Source organism: Enoplosus armatus, chromosome 4 (assembly GCF_043641665.1).
Source record: "Enoplosus armatus isolate fEnoArm2 chromosome 4, fEnoArm2.hap1, whole genome shotgun sequence".
Classification (NCBI taxonomy): Eukaryota; Metazoa; Chordata; class Actinopteri; order Centrarchiformes; family Enoplosidae; genus Enoplosus; species Enoplosus armatus.
The window spans coordinates 1465001-1484477 of NC_092183.1; the positions used below are offsets into that span (position 1 = coordinate 1465001).

Genomic DNA, 19477 nt, shown 5'->3' on the forward strand with positions numbered 1-19477 from the left:
TGCTCCCGTTCAGACATGACAACATGCAGGAAATGTTCCAGAACATTTCCCATTTTTCATTCAAGTGCCAGCAGCTTGTTCAAGTGTTATTGTTGGGGGGCTGTTGATGGCGATAAACATCCTCTGCTTCTGTTTAAGTTGTCTCTCCCACTCGTCGTTTACGTGTCATGAATTCGAACACGGAGGGCGAACATGGTGCAACATGCGGCGCTGCAACCCGTCATCACCACCGTGTGACGAACTGTTCCAGGATCTGTTGCCCCTCTTCCACCCTGTTTTATCCCCATGCTGTCTGTCTGTTGGATGCACTGTAACATAAAGAAAAACTTTAAAAGTAGATCAAATATTATAATATAATATATATATAATATAAATTAAATATAAGATTATATATTTATATTTTAACAAGCAAAAAGTTTAGAGATAAAATGGCCAAACATGATGCAGAAAACGAGAGAGGTCTGTGAACACATCAGGATGTAAGCGATTTCTCCTCCTCGTCCTCTTCCTCCTGGTCTCCTCTTCCTCCTCTCCAACATTCCTCTTTTATACATTTTCTGTTTTTTGCATAATGTTATGGATCAGCTGCAGCATCACAGCGTGGCCGATCAGCTGTTCACTGACAGCAGGAGGAGATCTCCTCTCTCCTATTTTAGTTTTCAGTCTTTCATTTTCTCACTTTTATTTATTTTATTCTTCAGAAACCGTCGTCGTGGCAACAACCTTTCAGTCCACTGGACTTGGATCGTGGTGGTAGTTTGCTCTCCAGTGTCAAAGTAGTTTTATCTTAAATGTTCAGTCAGGAAACATCCAGTTCAACACAAATACTCTTCGAACGTTTCGTGGACAGAAAAGGTTTTTAAGTTGACGACATAACAAGGAAGAAAATGGCTGCTGCTTGGAGCCATGCTAGGTGCGTCGGCCGGTCGGTCGGTCGGTCGGTCCACCACGTGGTCAACACTGGACTACTGTTCGGATTGCCATGAGATTGTGTACAGACATTCATGTTCCCCAGAGGATGAATTGTAATAGCTGATCACTTCATTTTTAAACTATCATCAGGTTCAATACCTACGTGTGACCATTTATGTCCAAGTACCTGCGAAACTAATGACAGCTACATCTGTGGACGTCCCTGAAAGACAAGGCAACTGGAGCGGGTTGTTTGAGGCGCATCATACACGACGGTGAGTTTCCTTTTTGTCTGTTTGTCCTGACTGATGCCTGCGGAGGCATTACGTGCTGCTTGTAGTGAAACCAGAAAGATCCTTGATCGATCACTCGAGTTGTAGATTTAGTCCACGTGTTGACAGTTGATGAGATGTATGTGATTCGAACAGCTCTCTGTGTGTGCGTGACGTCACGTATGTACCATTAGTAGAGACAGAAAATACTTTTCACACATTTACAAAAGTACAAGTGCTCCTTTAAATGGACGAGCGACGTCTAAAAAGCTCCAGAAAGGCTTCACAACAAGCTGCCGGTGTGACGTTTAGCTCTCGAGCAGCGAAGTTGTCATGAAGAAAACAGAGAAGAACAAATAGGAAGTGTTTGTATTCTCTAAACCAGCGCTGCAGCCCTCTAATATGGATCTTTGTCTACTTTGAGTATCTTTCTTCTCCTTCCCACCTCCTCTCGTTCTTCATGTCTCCCTCCCTCGCTCCTCCCTCTGCTCCGGCCTTCACTGCTAATTAGTTTCAGAGGGAGAGGAGACGGGGGTGGGGGGGGTGGGGGGGGGGGGGGTAAAGAGAGCACAGCCAACAGAAAAGAAGATGGAGAGTTAACTAAAAATCATTCTTACTGCTACAACAAATACTACAAATACTACTGTTAAAACTACTGATGTGATAACTAACTGCTGCTACTAATACTGATACTACTATGACTGCTGTTTACTAATACTACTAGCACTAGTGTAACTGCTAATACTTTTACTGAAGGGACTACTAGTTTATGCTGATTTATTAGTATTACTACTGCGACGGGGGCGGGATTATGACTTTGATAACTTCTACCGTTACTTATTCTACTGCTTCTACTGTTGTTATTAGTACTGCAGCTTGACAGGACAGTGTAGCAGCCAGTTGTTATACAGTATAATGTCTTCTGCCGCTCTGGACAAGCTTCGCCAAGTCTAAGAAAGTAACCCTGATGACATCACTATGACGTCATCAGGGTTACAGGCCCAAACAGTGAGTTTCATGGTAAAATCAAGATGTCTCATTATGAAATTGTACAAGATTTTCCTGCAGCGCCACCAGCAGGTTGACGTTTGTGTTTTTTTAGGCCTATGGAAGAAGTTTGCCTTCAAGGCTTTCTGCCAGAAAGGAAGTCGGGTGATGTAGACTAATTTTGACAGCTGAGTCTTGTAATTTCAGTTGTCAGTCACAGTTTGGTTGAGGCAACAAAACTAGTTGGTTAGGTTTCGGAAAAAATAATAAGTCGAACTACCACTTTTAGTGCCTAAACCGATTCACAACGTTAACCCCGCGTTAGAAAGGCTTCCTGCCAGAAAGCCCTGAAGGCAAACTTTGAGCGAAATATCTCAACATGTACTGGACGGTTTGCCATGAAATGTGGTTCAGACATTCATGTTCCCCTCAGGATGAACTGTGACTGAACTGGCTCTTCATCGAGAGCCATCATCAGGTCTAAACTACAGTTTGGTTTTCTTCACAACGAGCATTACATACTTTTTAAAACTCATAAGCGAGTAAGTTGATGAAGGAAAGAACATTTTACATTTTTAACGCAAAACATCTGAAAGAGCAAAAACAATCCTTTAAAGAAAATAACGTCAGATCTCAGGATCTCTCTGCTCTCCTCTCAGTTAGGACTCTAATTGGACGATGAGAGGTGTCCGAGGCCCGCTGGGGGGGGGGGGGGGGGGGGGGGTGTGTGTGTGTGTGTGTGTGTGTGTGTGTGTGTGTCAGCATTTCGATTTTCTCGCAGCATCCCTCTCTTTTCTCTCTCGTTGTGAGGAGGAGGAGGAGGAGGAGGAGGAGGAGGTGTCACCGCGGTTACGGTTGCCGGCGGTGACAGGACAGCAGCTGCTCTCTCTCTCTCTCTCTCCCCCCTTTTTCTCCCTCTGTCTCTCTCCCTCCTCATCGGTCCGGATGAACGAAACTCAGGGGAAATCATCACTATGTTTACTCCGACCCCCCTCCCACGCCACCCACCATCTCTGTCCCATAACCCCCTGCTGCCCCGGCCACTGCAAACACCCCCCCTCCCTCCATATTTCTGTTTTCCGCCCCATGATGGTGGTTGTTAGACAGATAGACAGCAACACCCCCCCAGCCCCTCCACTCTCTCTTGTAAATTTGTGACCTCCACTAGCATCCGAAGAAAAGAAGCAGGAAGAGATAGAGGGGGAAAAATGGCCGGCAATTGGCAGTGATGGGAGGAGGGAGGAGGGAGGAGGGGGGAGTAAAGGCCAGACAATTGGTGGTGAGGGATGCGAGAGAGAGCGGGATGAAGGGGAGGGGAGAGAAAGAGGCCTTGAGAGGGCGATCAATGCGATGTTCACCTGCCGTCCACCTCCCCAATTTAAAGAGAAGGAGCGCTAACGATTTCCCCGGACGGCTCCTCCGGACTGATGGAGCCCGAGAGGAGAGGAGGCGCAGAGAAAGTAGAAAAATTAGGCCTCAGCTCAGCAATGCATATAGATGGGAGCGAGGCTGTCGGAAAATTAGCTTTTAATGGTGGAATGCATGTAGTTAAAACCAAAACAAAGGCGGAAAATGGCTTTTAATATGTGTGTGTGAGCGGAGGCAAAATGAGGCTTTTAATGCAGGAACGCATCCAGATGGGAGAAAACATTACTGGGCAACTGATGAAATGCATACAGAGAGAGGAATCTGGCTTTAATGCACGAATACATGTGAGAAAGAAAGAGTGGAAAACAAGCTTTTAGTGTGAGGCTGAATATAAATAGGACAAAGAAAGAACGCACACAGTGAGGATGAAATAAGTTTTAGTGTAATTAGCCCAAATATAAGACACTGTAATTAAGTCTGTAAAGCATCAGTGAATACAAACAAGCTTTAACTGTAAATCTCATATAAACAGTTGGGACTTAGGCATTTCTTTTTCTAATGCGGATCAAAATAAAACTGAAAATTAGCCTTTATTCTTGAAATGCAAAAGCAACAGGGAAACATGTTAACAGTGTATTTAGTACGAAGCATCTTTAATTCAGAAATGTGCAGAAGAGACTGCAGGGGGGGCGAGGAAGACGTCCTGCACCATCTTTGGTTTTACGTGTTTCGTATTGAGTTTGGTAGAATAGATCTCAGTCTGAATAAATCATGTTTTTATGTGACTGAACAGCTGCCAGATGGATCAGGTTCTTCCAGCCTCAGCCACACGGTGTATTTTCTCATGGAGAGTTCTGTAGTGTTGATGGAGCCAGGCTAGCAGTTTCCCCCTGCTTCCAGTCTTTGTGCTAAGCTACGCTAAATTTGCCCTGGACTTATCTCTGTCCAGGATCCACAGAGACTCCAAACAAGCGTGTTTCCAAAAACATCCTTTCTTTAACGGACACCTGGCTGCCAATCATACGTCTTCCACAGCTGTGAAATAAATTCAGGATCATTTCTTGTGGTCTTCATCATGTTCTGTATGTCGATATTTAATTCAGCACAGTGTTCGTCTGTTCTGTTCTGCTGTTAGACGTCAATATGTCTGTGTAGAAATGTCAGCAGACTAATTCCTGGGCAGTTATTGGACCTGGTGGCCTCAGTGATTCTGCATTTGAATTGACTGTGTGTCATTGTCATAATATCAAAGTTACAATAAGACACACTGATACATCTGAGCGCCCCTCCTCCTCCTCCTCCTCCTCCTCCTCCTCCTCCTGCCTTTGACACATGTGACTATTAATGTTCCCGCTCCCCTGCCCCGGCCTGTCAGCCCTGTCAATATGATTATTCCTCTCTCTAATTGCAGTCAGAGAGGAGGAGGAGGAGGAAAAGGAGGAGAAGAAGGTGATGAGTGTCGCTGCGGAGGAGGCCGAGACTCACCGTCGCCACGGCGGCCATATCGACGGCGGCGAGGAGAGGAGGATGATGGGAGTGCTGTTAATGTGGTGGAGGTGAGGAAGACGGGTTTCCAGAGCTGTAGCTGAGACCTGACACTTGGGTTCAGAGTTGTTTTGTTCACATGTTTACAGACTTCATGAGAGAGGAGACAGAAACAAACGAGAAAAAGTATTTTTGCTGTATGTCCGTAAATTCAGCATCAGACAAAAAAGAAAAATCTCTTTTCTTTTACGACACTTTTGACCTGAAAAATCCCTAAAGGCAGGTCTTCAACAGACTCACAGCTTGGTATTTAACAGTTTTAGCAGCTTTTTAAATGATCAGCGTTCAGACCTGAAACTCACGAAGCTCCACTTGAACTTGACTTAACTCTGACGACTCTCCTCATGTTCTCTGTAAAGTTTCAGAGCTGCACGGCTACTTTTCTTTAAAAGACAACATTTTGACTTCGACAGGCCGAGAGATCTGAGTTCAAACTGCAGCAGATTGTTTTCCTTCCAAAGTTTCAGGATTGATTTTCAACCTTCCAGGCGCAGACAGAAAACCATAAGCAGCATAACATTCCCACCAGCCTCGGCTGTACTCTGTGTTTAGGGCTAATTAGCAAATGTTAGCATGCTAACACTAGGATGGTAAATATTATACGTGAGCATGTTGGCATGCTGATGTTAGCATTCAGCTAACAGAGCAGCTAGCTGTACAGATGTTTGCATCTCACGCCTGTGTGGTTACAGTCAGTACAGTTAACCCGTCTGATCCTCTGATCTTCGATGTTGTTGTCAGTTGATCCTTGATTGCTGTGCGTCTGTGGGTCAGCAGTCTGCTTTCATTGTGTTTGTTGCTGTCCATGCAGTCAAAGATCCTCTGACCGCCCGACTTCTGTCCCGGTGATGTCGATGTAGTGACGTGATATAATCTGAAGTCTTCTCCTGGCATTTTATTTTGAAAATTGGCCGGATGTTCTATGGCGTTCCTGTGTCTGACTTCCTGTCAGACTCGATCTGCTTTGTGCAGTTGAACGTGGCTTCTTTCAAAGAAGAAAGAAACGCTTCGCAGCCGCAGCGCCCTGCAGCCCCCCGCAGCCGGGGGAATCAAGCCGTCACAGTCGTGTATTAGTTGTGTATCAGTTGTGTATTAGTTGTGTATTAGTTGTGTAGTAGTTGTGTAGTAGTTGTGTATTAGTTGTGTATTAGCTGTGTATTAGTTGTGTATTAGTTGTGTATTAGCTGTGTATTAGTTGTGTATTAGTCGTGTATTAGTTGTGTATTAGCTGTGTATTAGTTGTGTATTAGTTGTGTATTAGCTGTGTATTAGTTGTGTATTAGTTGTGTATTAGCTGTGTATCAGTTGTGTATTAGTTGTGTATTAGCTGTGTATTAGTTGTGTATTAGCTGTGTATTAGTTGTGTATTAGCTGTGTATTAGCTGTGTATCAGTTGTGTTGTGGTCAGTTCAGGTTGTGGTTGTGTGCAGGTTAGCTGTTAGTTCTCAGGGCAGCTCTCTCTGTCTGATGATGTGTTTGCTGTTGACCTTTAAACAACTCTGTCCCATCATCCTGCTCTTACAGAGGCCTGCAGGGAGCCAACACACACACACACACACACACACACACACACACACACACACTCACACACTCACACTCACACTCACACACACACACACACACACACACACACACACACACACACACACACACACTCACACTCACACACTCTCACACACACACACTCACACTCACACACTCTCACACACACTCACACACACTCACACTCACACACTCACACTCACACTCACACACACACACTCACTCTCACACACACACACTCACACTCACACACACACACACACTCACACACACACTCACACACTCTCACACACACACACACACACTCACACTCACACACTCACACTCACACTCACACACACACACTCACTCTCACACACACACACTCACACTCACACACACACACACACTCACACACACACTCACACTCACAGTTACACAGACAGAGGAAGGATAGACAGTCTTACAAACACACACACACTCATGCATGTAAATAGGCTTCTGCTGGCGTGGGAATACACATACATGTAGGAATGTGCACACACACACACAGACACACACACACACACACACACACACAGACACACACACACACACACACACACACACACACACACACACACACACACACACAGACAGAAGCATCACTGTCTGAGGTTTGGTGGTAATGAGGCCTGTCATCCTTCCACACAGCCTCTCTCTCTCTGTCTCTCTCTCTCTCTCTCTCTCTGTCTCTCTCTCTCTCTGTCTCTCTCTCTCTCTCTCTGTCTCTCTCTCTGTCTCGCTCTCTCTCTGTCTCTCTCTCTCTCTGTCTCTCTCTCTGTCTCTCTCTCTCTTTCTTTCTTTCTTTCTTCTTTCATTGATCCACTAACAGATCCCCAATATAACAACTAGCAGTCGCTGTGGGAGCCTCCCCTCCTCCCTCCTCCTCCCTCCTCCTCCTCCCTCCTCCTCCTCCTCGACATGCATCCCTCTGGACCATTTAAAAACCTACCACCACTTTCTCTCTCTCCTCCTCCTCTCTGTCTCTTTCTCTCTGTGTCTCTCTATCGCTTTCTATTTCTCTGCTTCGTCCTCCGAAGCCCTCTCTGCCCTCCGTCTCGGGCTCTGCTGCCCCGGCGGGTTCAGACAGTCTTGTTATATCGGCTGACAAACGGAGAGGGGTTTCTCCGCGGCGCGCTGAGCAGAGGTGGTTGATGTTTACGGTGGTAGTTTGTCCGTCTGTGCGTCCATCTCACCTGGTGGTCCTGTGGACAAATAAAACAACATCAGCCAGAAAATGTAGACTCAATGACATTCTCACAGTTTGTTTACATGCTCATCTAAAATCATAAATCATAGACAGCTGTAGGGTTTCATACATTTTTCCAGCCGTTATCATGTAGTTTGGCCTGTTTCCTGTTATAGTCATTTAAATGCTGTTGGAACATCTAAATGTCACCTTTCAACCAAATTATAGGATGGATTTGGATGTTTTAAGTGTATCTCACATGCCATACTGTGTGTATGTTGAACTCCAGTTTCATAATTAGATGCCGAGATGTTTGTTGACATTCAAATCAAGGAATATTTTATCATATTTATATTTATATATGTTATTTGGCTGATATGGAAAATCCCAGAATGTCTCTTCTGCATAAGGCGTCTTCTAAATGTCCAATAACACAAATGTTTGTAGCTTTTCTCATCATGTTTTTTTACTGAAGACACAATTTGGGTTTGTCCTCCAGGCTGGATCACGACCACAGTATTGACTTTGTTTATAAAGAGAGAGCACAGCTCACTTCACTTCTCTTCACTTCACTTTATTGACCCTTTAAAGGAAAACTCACCTTGCAGCAGCCGCTGGAAAGACAACACAAGAAACTCATAAATACATAAACATGTAAACTACAAACACGAAAACAATTGTTATTAAAAACAAACCAAAAACTAGAAAAAGGAAACTAAAGACTAAAAACTTCATCTGAAAATGTACAGAGCTCTTCCACAGCTCGGCCTGTTTTGAGTGAAAGTCCGGATTATTTTCTTAATTCGTGGAGCTCTGAGTCGACGGCGGTGATATATTTCACTGTTCTGTCGACTTCCTGTCTTCCTCCAGAGGTTTCTGCTCCGCTCTGACCTTTGTGTTCGGAGATGTTTTCCTCCCCTGTGTGTGTGTGTGTGTGTGTGTGTGTGTGTGTGTGTGTGTGTGTGTGTGTGTGTGAAGGTGTGTGTGTGTGTGTGTGTGTGTGTGTGTGTGTGTGTGAAGGTGTGTATCTGTGTGTGTGTGTGTGTGTGAAGGTGTGTATCTGTGTGTGTGTGTGTGTGTGTGTGTGTGTGTGTGCTGTAGAACAGGGCAGAACAAATCACCCGCTGTACTTCTCATTAGCAGCAGTTTTGTGTCAGCGCGGAGAGATCAGCTGTCAGCTCTCAGCCGTCCTCTGCAGCTTCACCTTTTACCGACGATAATTACACCGTTTAGCGCCAACGCTTCTCAAACAGCGGCCTGCAGACCCACAACTGCTTCAAATGAGGGGCAAAAGAGGGTCTCTGCCTGCGTTCATTTCATCAACGAAGTCTGTGACGAAAAGTGTTCGTTGACGACCTGTTTTCACAATGAAAACGAGACTAAAACTGACATTTTACATAAATGAATAAAAACTAAAAGATAACATGTAGGCCTTTGACGAGCAGACCAATTAACTAAATACTCTTTTAATGCAAAGTCTTATTCGACGACCGGCATGCGTCTGCAGCATCACACACTGCAGCTCCTCGACAGTAAACAGTTTTGACCAGCATTCAATAACTGCCTTCGTCTGTCAGTAACGGGATGTGATGTTACCGGTTCTTGGCAGAAACAGATTTATGGACTAAATTAATCCACAATCCACTGAGAATCAGACAAAAGCAGCAACAAAACGGCTCGGACAAACTATGACAGCAGGCCAGCACGCCATTTATAAGAAGGCCAGCTGACATTGTCAAGTGTTGTGGACGTAACGTTAACGTTGCGTTTAGTCGGCTATCTTTCGTGCTGCTATCAGAAGGAATGAGTAAGATCCAGGATTAATGTCGGCAGTGTTCCTCCAGAGGTTAAAGAGCTATCACTGCCTTATCCAACATTTTAGCTTCAGTATTTTAATGAATGAGTGCAACAGCTAATGAATGATGCTGTGCTAATGCTAATGCTAATGCTAGACGAGCGGGAACGACAGAGAGTCCTGAGAGTCAGTCTGGTATATTAAAGCAGAGCAGAGTGACATGGAATGAATCAATTATTACCAACATTATGAATAGTGTTTATATGATATATTATATATATATTATAGCTTATGTCACATTAAAGCAGGTAAAATGTATAAATGGTCCCTCCATCTTCAGTGGGCGGGCACTAGTATCCTGGTTTTGATCGTATTGGAGTATGAACCTGATTATTAGTATCCCTGTATACGTGATTCAGTATTGAGGTTTGATTTCTCACCATCTGAGTCAAAGGATGTTCAGAAACCAGGATCATGTGTTTACATGCCACAGTATCCAGATTTCTATTAGTACTAGTCCCCCAGGTAGCATATCCAGGTTTCTGAAACCAGGATATGATGTTTACATGTGCAACCTATAACCAGGATACTCCAAAAACCTGATCATGAACGTGGGCGTTACACCTCAAACATGTGCTGCAGGATCGTCCAATAAGAACGTGTTGCTATGGAGACTGTGAGGAGGAGGCTAAAGGTAAGTCTAAGTTATATTTATAGTTTATGTCTGACTTCCATTATTTACAACAGAAAGAGGACAGAGACAGATCACAGACAAACAGCATGTGGTTTATTGTAGAAAATCCACCTGTTGGCACTCTTCTTCTTCTTCTTCTTCTTCTTCTGCTGTTATAAATAATGAAAACAGAACTTCTGCTATGTTCCTTAAAGAGGTGTTAAATGCTGCATTAATATCAGTCATGACTGTTCTACGTTGTAATGACACCGTGACAGTTTCAGGTCCACTGAAATCACAACATTCAAAAAGGAAATGACAAAAGATAAAATATCAACAGTCAGACTGAGTTCACTGACCTGGAGTCAGTCAGCAACAACACAAAGTTCAACATTTAAGACCATCATGGAGAGGACAGCAGCAGTATTAGAGTATTAGAACAGTATTAATTCCACACTATTAGAACATTTTCCTCCTGAGCAGTTTGTGCTGTAGTTTTTGAAAACATGATATGATGTAATGCATCAGGAGGAAAACAAATCTTCATTTTCAATGATGGAACGATCATAAATAATCATTAATAACAAGGTGCTACAAGGACATTTGACACTTGCTACAGAGATTGTAAGTTTCTTTGCATATGACATCGAAATGAGGATATTTAAGTATTGATTAGATGCATAGAAAGTTCAAGCAAATTTGGCAAATAAAGAATGATTTGGCAATAAGAGCTTAATGAGGAGCTACGTCGTTCTGTAAGTGCAAGTTTGAGATCCGTCACGTCTGAGTCACAGTTCAGAGTTTGAGGGACGATGCTAACTGGCACCATCCGCTACATATGCTAAGTATGCTAACCAGTAAAAACCGTTAGCATGAACCACAGTGAACCTGATGAATACTGAACACACACACACACACACTCCTCTCTGCTTACATGCTCATCTTTTACATTAAAGTATGTCACGTAAATTAAAATGGATTAAAAAAAATCCACCTTAGAGAACAAAAAATAAACGCCGTATTTCCACAGAGTGAAATTTTGTCTTGTGTTTGTTTCATTCAGTGACTTTTACTGATAATCAAGTTATTTGCCCTAAATCCCCGGAATCGTAAAGTTGCTTCATCGTCAAAAATGAATCTAGTTTAAAACGTGTCGCACTAGCCTGAAAAAGTGGCCATTTTGGAGTTACAAGGTTTTCACCTGAGCATAGAGAATAGTATGTTTGTGTATTCATTCACTATCTATTATAAATGGATCTGATGTCCAAACAAGTCGATGTGTTTCATTTACCACTGATTCTTTGTGATCTGTTCCTTCTATCACCGATCACCTTTACAGGTGTTTGTCAGCATGGTAGCATTAGCAAACCTATTGTTAGCATGTTAACGTTCAGGGTGCAATGCTTCCTGTCCGTGTTAGCTTGCTAACAGGGCTGAGTGTTGAACCTCTACGTGGTTTTTTTTGTAGTATCGAGAAGAATTGAAAATGTTCAAATATTAAAAGCTGGAATTGAATCCTTGGTCAGATTCTTAGTCTTGTTTACTCTCTGATGAAAAGTTTCCAGATTTAAATCGTAACTTCGGATCATTTTTCGTCTGTATTTTATTCAGGAAAAGTTCTTGTACAGCTGTTTTAAGACAAAATGAAACATGATGGATTTGAGAAGTTTGTGTTTTGTTGAATAGAAAAGTTAATATTCCTTAAAGTATTGAACAATGAATTGTTTTGGTATCAGAACAATGAATTGTTTTGGTATCAAAACAATTCAAACAACACCCAGCCCTACATGCTATCATGTGAACATGCTAGCATGTTCACATGCAAAAGTAATCATTTGAAAAGGTGAATTTGGCAAAACTGCAAACTGGACTTCTGATAGATCACCAGTTTATAACCATCACAGTAAAGCTTCTACCAGCCCTCCACCTCCACCATGAAGGGCTCTTTGACGGGGATCCTGCCGCTGTTCACGACCACACACTCGGTGTACGGCAGGTTCCTGTCGTTGGTGTCCTGGAGCTCGATGGTGTGAACCACAGACTGCCGGAGGAGACAGACAGACAGACAGACAGACAGACAGACAGTTCAGAAGATTCACATGTTATCAGTAAGTTCATATATGAGATCATCTGTAACAAGCAGCGTGGGTTATTCCTCCATAACTGCACAGCCCCCCGTGTATTATCCATAATAACAGATATATATATATATATATATTATTATAGATTATATATATATATTTTGTCCTGTTACACCTCCTTCCTTTTTGCAGCTAATTATTTGGTTTAGTTCAAACTGGAAGCAGGCAGCGAGTTTCTAATTCCAAGTTCTAATTCAAACCTGGTTCATAACTACGATTATTAGCACTACAGCTCCCATGAGGCTTTGCGGCACACCTACGACTAAAACTAATGAGAGCTGCAGTTGTTGAATGCCAACAAAATAACTGACTTCATGATAACTTCATGAGGATTCCTCTTTTCCCCTCATCAGTTTGGACTGTGAGGATGAATCTGAGTTTTGTTAGTTCGACAGTTTAAGAATGAGTTCATCTGTTTCGTAACTTTTCTCACCTGTCCTCTGACTCCTCTCAGGATAAAGGTATTAAAGTAAAGTGCTGATGGGACCACATGACCACAACAAACTCTGACAGAGACATATTCTTCTGTTGAAAAGTGTCTGAGGGTCCACCCACCATCCCGTCCAGGACTTTGCCAAAAACCACGTGTTTCCCGTCCAGCCACGGTGCCTTGGTGGCCAGGATGAAGAACTGCGACCCGTTGGTGTCCGGACCGGCGTTGGCCATACTCACCTGGTACATGAACACACGCAATTCTCCATTTCATACATCATATCATCATCATCATCTTGATCCCTGACGACGTCACTCAGAGGCTCAAAACATTCGGGCTCTTTCTCCTTTAACACTGAGGTCAGAAACAGAAACGTGTGTGTGTGTGTGTGTGTGTGTGTGCGTGTCCGTGTGTGTGTGTGTGTGTGTGTGTGTGTGCGTGTGTGTGTGTGTGTGTGTGTGTTCTCACCCAGCCGGCTCCTAAATGCTTCAGTTTGAAGTTCTCGTCTGCAAAAGTCGTTCCGTAGATGCTGTGACCTGCGTGGAAAAAGAAATTCGGTAACTTTCTTTTTGCATCGTATCTGGTTGGTCTGAACGTCAACAAGCGTACAAACTGCTGCGTCTTTGTGGGCCTGAATCAACACAACACAACATGTTTACCTCCAGTTCCGTCTCCAGCTGTGAAGTCTCCTCCCTGGATCATGAAGTCCTTGATGACTCGGTGAAACTTTGTCCCTTTGTAGCCGTAACCTTTCTGCAGGAACACAACGACGTCTGAGCGTTCACCGTAATAATAAATAAGATGAACCTGTGTACTCCAAATGTATAGAAATACATAAATACAGCACCAAACTAAGAAACGAAATATATATATATATTTAATTTCAAAATAAAATGACACCTAATCTGCAGCCTTGACTAGAGGTGTGAGAGTGAAGCACCAGATGAGTTTCTGGTCGTCTGATGAAGTTTAAATACTTCTCTGATTATATATCCTGATGAACTACAGGCTACATAAAATAAGTGTGTGTGTGTGTGTGTGTGTGTGTGTGTGTGTGTACACCATCATCCTACCTCTCCGGTTGCCAGGGCGACAAAGTTATTGACAGTGATGGGGACGACCTCCCCAAAAAGGCCGATGACGATCCGCCCCACCTCGTGACCCGCCACTGTGATGTCAAAAAACACCTGGACACACACACACACACACACACACACACACACACACACACAGAGAAAGGCTGTCAATCAATCAGGTGTCAAGTTATAACGAAACATTTACTTCAGAACAGTTTTTGTACATTTTTCTGCTTCAACTCATCGACATTAAAGAAGAAAACCTTGAACTTAGTAACTAAATGAGTAACTGTGTACATTTACTCAAGTACTATATTTGAGTACAATTTTGAGGTATTTCCACTTCGACTCAGAGGCCAATATTATACGTTTTACTCGACTACATTTATTTGATATTTTTGGTTGATTCAAATTAATGCTACAAAATATAATCAATAAATAATATATATCATCATATATCATCACTGTATTGATCCCCAGGGGGAAATTCAAGCTACTCAGCGGTATATAAAGTAATATTTATAAAATATATATAAATAATCACCGTGCACAGTAAACACGTCCTGCTGTGTGGGACATGGAGGAAAGTCTGACTGACAAACTTTTAGAAGTTCTGCTGCTTCACGAATCACACACATCAACTCCATTTCACAATGAAAGCAGCTGCTGACAGATGTTACCATGACACACACTGAAGTCTGTGTGTGTGTGTGTGAACGGCCTGCAGGCAAACGCACTGCGCATTAAGTCTCATCTGAATGAATGGACACGTGTACAGCTGTGTGTGTGTGCGCGCGCGCGTGCTCGTCCCGCATGCCCGTTATTAGCCACGCTCCGGTGGCGCGCGCAGCAGCAGCTCGCCGTGAGAAGACGCCGATGGCGCGCGGAGAGCAGAGGACACGCAGTTTTCCGTTAATGCAAATAAATGCGGCAAACGTGATCACCCACCTTCTCGGTGACTCTCGGTCCTGTCCGTGAAGCCGCGCCGGACACCGACTGCAGGCAGGCGGCAGAGAGGAAGAGCAGGGCGGGAAGCATCATCCGGAGCTCCATCTTTAACCGGAGAGAGCGGCTGCGGGGCCCTGCTGGGAGTAACGGCGAGGGGGGAGAAGAGGAAGGAGAAATCACAGCGAGTCACAGCTGGGAGGCTGGCCGGGGAACAGCGCTCCAAACCCGGCTACATCACCAGACCACTCCCCCCTGTGGGCTGAACCTGGACCAAAGCCCCGCCCACTGAGGAGAGCAGAGGCAGAGGGGGTGGGAGAAGAAGAACATAAAAGAATACAAAGAAAAGATGTCAAGAGCTGCAGAATTCGAGACTTGTGACCTTTTATTTACTGTAAATATTCCTCTTGTGGGCTGAAGCTGGAGCTCAGAGTCACCTCATGTCTCCAGCTGTGGCCAGAGTCACAAAGTCTGCTGCCTCAGTTTTTATGATGGCACTTTGCATGAAGAGCGATCAGACGAAGTCCCTCTTTGCCATGAAAATGAACTTAATCCCACAAAAAACATTTCAGCCCCCCCACAGAAGGAGCAGCTGACATCATGTTAACACATCATGAAGAACTTCAAGGAGAGAGGTTCAGTTGTTGTGAAGAAGGCTTCAGGGCGCCCGAGACAGTCCAGCAAGCGCCAGGACCGTCTCCTAAAGTTGATCCAGCTGCGGGATCGGGGCACCACCACCAGTGCAGAGCTTGCTCAGGACTGGCAGCAGGCAGGTGTGAGTGCATCTGCAGGCACAGTGAGGCGAAGACTTCTGGAGGATGAACTGGTGTCAAGAAGGGCAGCAAAGAAGCCACTTCTCTCCAGGACAAACATCAGGGACAGACTGATATTCTGCAGAAGGTCCAGGGACTGGACCGCTGAGGACTGGGGTAACGTCATTTTCTCTGATCAGTCCTGTGTCCTGCCAACAGTAAAGCATCCTGAGACCATTCACAGCCATGAATAAAGAACGGCACCAAAACATCCTCCGAGAGCAACGTCTCCCAACCATCCAGGAACAGTTTGGTGACGATCGATGCCTTTTCCAGCATGATGGAGCACCTCGCCATGAGGCTAAAGTGATAACTAAGTGGCTCGGGGGAACACAACATGGACATTTTGGGTCCATGGCCAGGAAACTCCCCAGACCTTAATCCCACTGAGAACTTGTGGTCAATCCTCGAGAGGCGGGTGGACAAACAAAAACCCACAAATTCTGACAAACTCCAAGCATTGATTATGCCAGAATGGGCCGCCATCAGTCAGGATGTGGCCCAGAAGTTGATTGACAGCACGCCAGGGCGAATTGCAGAGGTCTTGAAAAAGAAGGGTGAACACTGCAAATACTGACTCTTTGCATAAACTCAATGTAATTGTCAATAAAAGCCTTTGACACGTATGAAATGCTTGTAATTATACTTCAGTACACCACAGTAACATCTGACAAAAAGATCTAAAAACACTGAAGCAGCAAACTTATACTTAAACCAATACATTCTCAAGACTGTTGGCCACAGCTGTTCTTTATCACACGCAGTGTTCACAACTATAAAAGTGTCATTTTAATGTCCCCTCTGGGTTCTGTCCTCTGAGAGCTGCTCACTGTTACTCTTCAAATCCAAAGTAATGCAAAGTGAAAACACAAACTTTTAAAGCCGCAGCGCCCCAGAAAACAAAGAAAAGCCCGATTTTCGTTCTGTTCATTAGAGAGAAAAAACTCACAGCTGATAGCTGAAGTCATTGGTTCCCAACCTGTGGGCCGAGACCCTCCGAGGGGTCTCCTGATGAACACGAGGGTCCTCGTGAGACTGAAGGAAAAACGATCCTGTTACTCAACAGATTTCTCTCTAATCTGCTCAGTCAAACCTCCTCTGGACAAATAAAGGTTACCCGTCCTGTTTGTGTCGACCTTTAACATCCCGAGCTGATAGAAACAGTAACATCAGTGTGTTTGATCATTTGTAGCAACAAGCATGAATGTCACACCTGTCAGGCCGCACACACCTGGAGGATCACAAGCCGCAGGCTGGAATAAACACAACATTCAGCTGTTATTAACGCTCACACACACACTATTTAAATGTAAGCAGTTCAGCTGCATCTGCGTCAACAACAGCGCCCCCTGTCTGCTGGAGGAGCAGAGGCCTCTGAATACAGACCGATCATCATCTCTCTTTCAGATAAACCGATCTTAGAAAATGTTTTTTATTTCATGACACAAGAAGCAGAAACTTTCATCTGGAAGAAAATATAAAACACTAAAAATACTTTCAACAAATGTTCTGTCATGTACAAATGAGGTAACTGCATCCTTTAAAAATTGGATTATTATATTATATTTTCCGCAAATTTAAAGTATATGAAACGTCTCTTTCAAGGAAACTGCTTATAAAAACTCAACACAGCTAACAAAACTCTAAATAAGCGTCGCAGAAGGTTGTTTCTGTTTTCCTACCAGATCACTTATTTCTTTCACTGGAAACTTGCTCGAAAATTATTAGGAAATTAAATTAATTAAGTGTTCCCAACATGAAGGTCTAAATATTGTTTCAATACTGAGTCCAGAGGAAAAAACACTAGTACACAGAATGTCTTTCAGATCATAAAGTAAGGTTATATATGTGATATATAAATAGTCTATTTACAATATAAAATGTAAAATCACAACAACCAGCTTCTGTCTTATAACAGGAACAAATGATCCAACAAAGAGCTGCCGCACTCCGTTTCCAATAATAATCAGAGGAATAATAGAAAAAGAATAATAATGAAAGTCCACACAGACGAGTGTTAAAGCCTTAAAACACTTCACCGAGTTAAAAGCAGCTCAGCTTGGCTTCAGCTGCAGGAAATGAAGCTGGAAAAGAGAATATAAGTCCCTGCTGAATACATGTCTATAGAGATGAATTATAATAGTCAGCCTGCCGTGACCTTAACACACACACACACTCACACACACTCACACACACACACACAGTTATCGGCCTCCTGTCAAAGCGGCCCGTCCATTCGTCTTTTCTTCCCGCCATCCGCCGAATTAATTAAGCAGAAATGTAAACGTTTTAATTGAATGTCAAAGCGGGACCTTAACAACATGCTGCTATGTAAATGAAAGTGACACCTTTAAAGCTGTATGTTTATATATATATACAAGAGGCCCTCACACCAAGGTTACAGGGCCGCTGTGTGTGTGTGTGTGTGTGTGTGTGTGTGACATGCAGACGTTTTAATTGAATTACTATCAGCTGTGTGCTAACTAACCCTCATGGATTTAAAGCAGCGCGGCTTCATTTATCCCCCGAGTGGAAATGAACCCTTTAAACCTTAAATCCTCCCTTAAAGGACCCGACAGCTTTATGACCATTTAAATCAAAGTATGTTCAGAAACACACGTGTGGAGTCGGACATCTGTGATGACGTCTAATGAAGCATTAATGTGTGTCTCTGTAGCTTTAATCTTCATTAATCATTCAGATTAAACCGCCCAGGAACACTGATGACGTGTTTTATGCCTTTATTAGAAAGAACGCTTAAGATCGCACAACGTCGGACACGACGCTTCCTGCTTTGACGCTGGATGTAAATTGTGAGTTCTTGGGGACGCTGGACCGAGTCAAAACCCTCACACCTTGTTTTGTAAACCTGCACACGGGCAGTGAACACACCTCAAAGAGTTTCCCAGAGTCCAAACGCTTCAACGTCTGAGAAAGCAGCATTTTATCACTCTGCCTCCACCTGGACGTCAGAGTCGACAGTCATGCTGCAGCTCTGTGAGGCTGCACTGAGCCACAGCGGCGCTTTGAGCTCAATGCTAACATCGGCATGCTAACACGCTCACAGTGACAATGCTAACGTGCTGATGTTCAGCAGGTATAATGTTCACCATCTTAGTTTAGTGTGTTAGCATGCTAACATCAGCTAATTAGCAGTGAGCACAGAGTCCGGCTGAGGCTGATGGGAATGTGTTGCAAGGATCGGACACGTTCAAATTTTGACCTGATGATGGCGCTAAAAAAAGTCAGAGGATCACCAAAGTTATTAGTGTTCCTCCTCTGGAGACCACGAACATCTGCACCAAATCTGGTGGCAATCCAGCAAATAGATATTTAGATGTTTCTTAGGTTTCTTAAGTGTGACTTTGACCTGCTGGTGGCGCTAGAGATAAAAATGATTACGATTCATCCTGAGGGGAACATGACTAACATTGCTATTCTCAGAGCCACACAGCTAGCGTGGCTAATAAGTCAACTTTTAAAAAGTGAGAAAATCCAGTTTGTTTTCCTCTTTTTCTCTTTTTTAGTTCAGCTGGAACAACATGCATCAACAATGGCTCGATTCAGGGATCATTTCCTGTCACTAATCTCTCTCGTGTGTCTTTGACTCTGATATTTACTTTTGTCTTTTATCTTTTCTTTTTAATTTCTTAATAATCAGTACTACTGACTAGACGGAGATTTAGATTTGATCTGTGCCACAGAGCTGAGTTTAAATCTGTTCCTCAGTGTAAAGCAGCTCTGCAGTGTTCTCACATGCAGGAAT

General features: G+C 43.7%; 1 protein-coding gene across 1 annotated transcript; it reads right to left on the reverse strand.

Moving 5' to 3' along the window:
* Positions 1-12216: 12216 nt before the first annotated feature.
* On the reverse strand, positions 12217-15007 carry ppic (peptidylprolyl isomerase C). The gene is made up of 6 exons (XM_070903812.1): positions 14903-15007; positions 13952-14065; positions 13538-13631; positions 13347-13414; positions 13001-13117; positions 12217-12345 (listed from the first exon to the last, which is right to left on the reverse strand). Exons 1-6 carry the CDS (start codon positions 15005-15007, stop codon positions 12217-12219), a joined length of 627 nt encoding a protein of 208 aa, XP_070759913.1.
* Between the last annotated feature and the right edge of the window lie 4470 nt (positions 15008-19477).

What these genes read in the sequence shown, in the direction of transcription:
- ppic (XM_070903812.1), bottom strand. Translation starts at nt 15,007, where the DNA reads ATGGAGCTCCGGATGATGCTTCCCGCCCTGCTCTTCCTCTCTGCCGCC. An exon ending in AGCTGGAGACGGAACTGGAG is followed by an intron (nt 13,415 to 13,537) that starts GTAAACATGTTG and finishes TTTTCCACGCAG; the next exon opens with GTCACAGCATCTACGGAACG. An exon ending in AGCATTTAGGAGCCGGCTGG is followed by an intron (nt 13,118 to 13,346) that starts GTGAGAACACAC and finishes TTCATGTACCAG; the next exon opens with GTGAGTATGGCCAACGCCGG.